Source organism: Microtus ochrogaster, chromosome 6, assembly GCF_000317375.1.
Source record: "Microtus ochrogaster isolate Prairie Vole_2 chromosome 6, MicOch1.0, whole genome shotgun sequence".
In the NCBI taxonomy this organism is placed as follows: domain Eukaryota; kingdom Metazoa; phylum Chordata; class Mammalia; order Rodentia; family Cricetidae; genus Microtus; species Microtus ochrogaster.
In genome coordinates this window covers 2863781-2869216 of record NC_022013.1, presented here as the reverse complement: position 1 = coordinate 2869216, position 5436 = coordinate 2863781, and the positions used below count along the sequence as shown (strand labels likewise).

The 5436-nt window shown below is 44.4% G+C and overlaps 1 protein-coding gene across 5 annotated transcripts in view; it reads left to right on the top strand.

Annotated features, from left to right (window-relative positions):
* Nucleotides 1–453: 453 nt before the first annotated feature.
* Nucleotides 454–5436, top strand: part of Ccnt2 (cyclin T2) — a 32594-nt gene continuing 27611 nt past the window's right edge. For 4 of the 5 annotated variants that reach the window (XR_258277.3, XM_013346682.1, XM_005348238.2 and 1 more), the window contains exons 1-2: nucleotides 454–642; nucleotides 1356–1437. Coding sequence is in view for 4 of the 5 variants with exons in the window: in XM_013346682.1 (XP_013202136.1) it covers nucleotides 485–642; nucleotides 1356–1437 (240 nt within the window). In the remaining variant the exon portion in view is untranslated. Of the gene's footprint in view, nucleotides 643–671; nucleotides 1096–1355; nucleotides 1438–5436 lie in introns of those variants that run through there. The other variant, XM_026779593.1, reaches the window with a different exon arrangement.

Genomic DNA, 5436 nt, shown 5'->3' with positions numbered 1-5436 from the left:
CCAAGAAAATAACACCCAGAAACTTATAGGGACAATGGAGGCTGCGGTGTGAAGCCTCACCAGCTTCAATGAACCCGCAAACTCACAGACCGTAAACGCCCAAACCCTACTGCGCAGCCGCGTGACCTCTCCCCGTTCGCCCCGCCCCTTCGCCTTACTCCCTTTCCAGGCCCAGCATGCACCGCGTCGACCTTTTCTTTGCCGAGTGACCCCCTGCTTTCGGGGCCTTCCCAATGACAGGAGGCGCGGAGCATTGTGGTCCCGCGGGCCGGAGAGAGGCGGGACACCGGAAAGAGAAAGCAAAAGACCAGTGCGAGCCGGCAGGGAGGACCCGGCACATGCGCACGGGCAGCGGCAGGGCCGGAAGGGGCGTGGCACAGTCTACGGCGAGCGCATTGGGGCGGGGCCTCGAGGTCTTGGCGCGGAGTCCCCGAGGCCGGCGGGGAGGGGGCGGGCTAAGGGTGCGGGCGGAGGAGGAAGTGTCATGGCGTCGGGCCGTGGAGCTTCTTCTCGCTGGTTCTTTACTCGAGAACAGCTGGAGAACACGCCGAGCCGCCGCTGCGGAGTGGAAGCGGATGAAGAGCTGTCGCACCGCCAGCAGGCGGCCAACCTCATCCAAGACATGGGACAACGTCTCAATGTGTATCCTTTTCCTGGTTGCGGCCCTGCGTCCCTCACGCCCCGGTCGCGCTCGCCGGTGACCGGGCCTAGTGTCCCGCGAACATGGCGCCGCCGCCTCTGCCTGCTTCTGGCCTCGGGAAAGAGAGAGGCACAGAAAACGTGGCCCAGGGCTGCGGTGGCGAGCCCGAGAAAGAGGGGATGAGTCGGGGAAGGCTGGTCCGGAGTCCGCGTTGTGTAACCTGTGCCTGGAAGCGCGTGATGCGGTGGGGATAGGCACTGCCGCCCGGCGAGGGGCATCCGCGATGAGCAAAGCCAAGGGGCGGCCCCTTCCACCTCTTTGGAAGTCGGAAAAGGCTTTGAGACGTAGGACAGCCCCAGATGTTTCACAGAAAGCTTTTTCCAAGGCTTCCTTGCCGGCTCCCGGGTGGCTCTCCTGCGCTGTGAGAACGCATGGAGATCTTTCATATTCTTTGGGTGTGTGGCGCGCGCCTTTCGACTATTTTATTTCTACTATACAAAGCTGTAGCCATTGCAAGTAATTCCCGGGCGCTCTTTGCGTAGTAATTTGGCATCAAACCTGGTCTCTCTTCATCAGACTTTTTATGTACTTACAGGTTGGGGGTTGGATTTTGAGTAACTGTTTCAAAAGGAATTACAAGGGGATTTTTCCATCCAAATTGATTAAGGTTTTAGAAATATTTTTCTCAGATTATGTCCTAAATGTTGCATCCCAGATCTCAGCTTACAATAAACACTGCGATTGTTTATATGCACAGGTTTTATATGCATCATTCTTTCACCAAATTCAACAGAAATGTAAGTACTGTTTTATTGTCTTAATCGCCGAATGTTAAAGTGAATAGATAATGCAGAAAAAAATTGATCATTGGTCTTACTGTGGATTTAGTGTTTTGAATTTACTGTAAATGTGAGTTATGTAATAGACATTTTGCCTCAAATGCCAAGGGGTGTGTGTGTGTGAATTTTATTGATTAAACTGTAAGGCTCGGTGTTAACCTCTACCAGACTTTCTGAGACAGAAAAAAAAAACCTAACAACAAACAATAACTTGGCTTTGCTCGTTTGTTTTTGGTTTGTTCTTGTTGTTGTTTGGCTTTTGGTTTTCTAGGGTCTTACTGGGTAGCTCTCAATGTCCTGAAATTCATTATGTAGACCTGGCTGGCCTTGAACACAAGTAGACCCTGCTTCTTCCTGTGCAGTACCAAGCTGCTGGGGGTGGGGAGTGGATAACAAACATTTCTTACTCAAAAATGCAGCAGTGTTATTCTGTTAAACTTTGCAGAGTGAGTGATTTCTATTAGAATAATTTCAGTAATCACGTACAGAATAGTCTGGGCCCTTCTTGTCCTTGGGGAGGCTGCTTCTTAATTGCACAGGAGTCGTTGTTTCCAACGTCGTGAATTGAGGCTTGTGTAAATGTTGTTTTGAAGTGCTACTTTGAAAGGGCAGACTGTTGAGAGGAGTCCTTCAGTTTTGAGTGCAGTAGACCTGTGGGATAGCTCTTGTACTGGTCTTGAATATAATGTGCATATATGCTTATAACCAGGTGGCTATTTTAATTAATTGATGTTTGTTTACTTTGGGAGCATATCACTGTGTAATGCAAACTGGCCTCAAACTCAGAATCCTCCTGCCTCAGCTCCCCTGAGTGCTGGAATTACAGGCCTGACTTGCTATCAAAGTTATGAACTGATGTTTACTCTTTTCAAAGTAACATGCGATGCGGTTTTTTTAGTCCCCATTTCCGTGGATGTTAGAAATGTATAACCCCACACACACAGTGTAATTTCTCCGTTTATTGAAGTTCTGATAGTGTTTTTCTGAAAGGTACATATAAGAAAATGAGCCGCATAAGAGCTTCTGTTGGTTGCGGGATAGTCATTAGGGTCTCAGTTGCTAAACTTTATTGCATTGTTAACTTTGAAGTGGCAGAAATTTCAAGATTTAGATCATTCCTCCTTTACGTTATCTGAAATCTAACTCGGTTTATCAAATTTGCAAATAGTTTTTTTTAGATGGTGCATATTTTTAGTACATTTGGGTCTCTCGTAGTCTCATCCTTGCCCTTTTAATATGCTTGAGTCTTGCTCTTTCCTGAGATTATTTTGTATCATTCTTAGTTGAACAATGGTGTTGTAGAGGAGAATCTGTTAGTAATGATGCTTAGACAAGACAATCAAGTTTTTATTTCAATCTCTCGAAAAGTAGCAGTGAATTTGGCTTTTTAAAAGTAGTCCTAGATAATGGTGGTAGAAACTACGAGTCAAATTGTGGAAATTCTTTTTGGTGAGTGAGTTTACTTTTCTATTTTCAGTAAAAGATTTTACCACAAGGCTCTGCTTTATGAACCCTCCCTCTGTTTCAGTGGCATGGTTGGAGTGCTTTAAACAAACATCTTTCCCAAAGGTAGAATCTGTGTCCTCAGATTGTTTTAATTAAGTCCAGGTCATCTGCATTCTTGCTTTCACAAGCATTTTTACTGACAAAACCATTCAATATTTTTATTACTGTTCTTATTCTCTTACGCATATTAAGGCATACTTGAGCACTTTATACTGAGTCTTCCTTAGCAGGATAATTGAAATGCCATCTGTTTGGAGAATCAGCATTGTCTCTCTTTGTTAGACTTCTTTCTTGCTTCTGCTTTTGCAGCATCAAAGGTGGTTTTAATGTTTATTGTTATTGTGCCCTTGCATCACAGCCTCGGGAGTCCTCACCGCACCTGGTCCTTTAGTGATGAGCTCAGATTGAAGGTCAGCCCTGTTTAAATTCCTATTCTCCTACATTCTTGAGAGCCTTTTTCTTAGAAGGTTATAATCAAGTGTCATATTAAGGAAAAACACAAAGTATCATTCTTAACCCAGTGGGATAAGAAACTCAGGTGCTTGGGCAAACTGGTCTTAAACTGTCACGTGTCGGTGATACTAAGGTATCTTTCGATGTTCAATGCTTCATTTTAGTGTCTGAAATTGACAGGTCTGAAACTGAAGAAGCATTTGTTAATAATTAAATTAATTATTTAAGAATTGGGAGGCAGAGGCAGGCGGATATCTGTGAATTTGAGGCCAGCCTGGTTTACAGAGTTGAGTTCCAGGACAGGCTCCAAAGCTGCAGAGAAACCCTGTTTTGAAAAAGCAAACAAAAAAAAAAAAAAAGAGGAGAAGAATAAGTGACTGCATACAGCTTAAGAATAAACCTACCTTTAGGACTGGTAAATAAAGAATAATCCTCCTTGGATCCAGCTCAAGAGAAATGTAGTGGTCTGGTGAGGTGGCTCGGCAGGAAAGGCACTTGCTGATGAGCCTGAGGACCCGAATTTGATCTATGGGACCCACATACTAGAAAGCTCTTACTCCCTCCACACACACAAATAGAATAAATATATAAAAGAATATTTTAAAGAACTTTTTATTTTATATGTATGGGTGCTTTGGCTGTATATGTGTCTGTACCACATGCATGCCTTTTATTTGTGGAGTCCAGAAAAGGGCATTGGATTCTCTGGAACTGGATTGTGAGTGGTTGTGAGCCACCGTGTGGATACTGTGGATTGAACCTGGGTCCTCTAGAGAAGAGCAAGTGATCATAACCACTAAGCCATCCCTCCAGCCTCATTTTTTTTTTTTAAAGATCGGTTTAGTAAAGTGTAACAGCACCTAGCCCAGATGTTTCTCTGAAGTATAACCTGAGGTCACAGCCTTGCTTTATCCATCTTAAAGACTGACCAACTTCTCTTAGAAACAGTTCATTCTTTAGTTAGTTTTGCTCATTACAGGGTTTCTCTTGCACCAGCCTCTCAAGTGCTGGGCTTCTGAAGTGACCACCACACCTGGTTAGTTGAGCAAATTAAAGATGCCTTTGTTTCTGGCCAAGTCCAAGAGTTCCCTTGGCATCAGGTTATAAAGATCATGCCTTTTTGAAGTATCTCCATTTGTTCTCTAGCACCTTTGCAATTGGTATGCTTCTTTTTTTTAATGATTTATTTTTATTTTTTATGTGTATTCTCTGTGAGAGTGTCTGATTACTTAGAAATGGAGCTATAGACAATTGTGAGCTGCCCTGTGGATGTTGGGAATTGAACATGGTTTCTCTGGAAGAGCAACTAGTGCTAGCTGCTGAGTCATCTCTCCAGCCCATAGTATGTTTCTTTACCTTTCTAGAGCTCTTGCAGTTAGAACCACCTATAATATGCAGACGTCAAGGCATTGAGTCCTGTTGAAGGACCCAAGGGTGAGTTAGGTGGCTAGTAATCTTCTGGAATGATTGTATTGACTTACGAGAATACATCAGGTTCATAGTTTAGTTTTATTTATACATGCTCACTTGATCTCCAGCTGCACAAGACATGTCTGCATCTGCTTATGCTAAATCTGCTTGTGCTAAATGCGGCGGGGTGACCCTATACTCACCGCTGGTCTTGGAGTGACTATCTTGCCTGGGATGGTCCCCAAGTCACAGACCTTCTACCTCAGCCTCCTGTTATGCTAAAATTTTATTTTTGCTTTCTTGTTTACAATAATAGTTATGCTTCTAAGTGGCTTCATTTTAAATTAGTGAGTGTCACTGGAATCACAAAGGCAGTCTTTCAGAATTCCTTTACCTCCTGGTTGATTTGGAGGAGGCTGTTCTTTTTTTTTTCCTACCAATGAAATTTTTTTTAAAAAAATTTATGCCTCCTCCCAGCCTCCCATTTTCCTCCCACTCCTCCCCCTCCCCCCACTCCTCTCTCCCTTCCTCTCCAGTCCGAAGAGCAGTCAGGGTTCCCTGCCCTGTGGAAAGTCCAAGGTCCTCCCC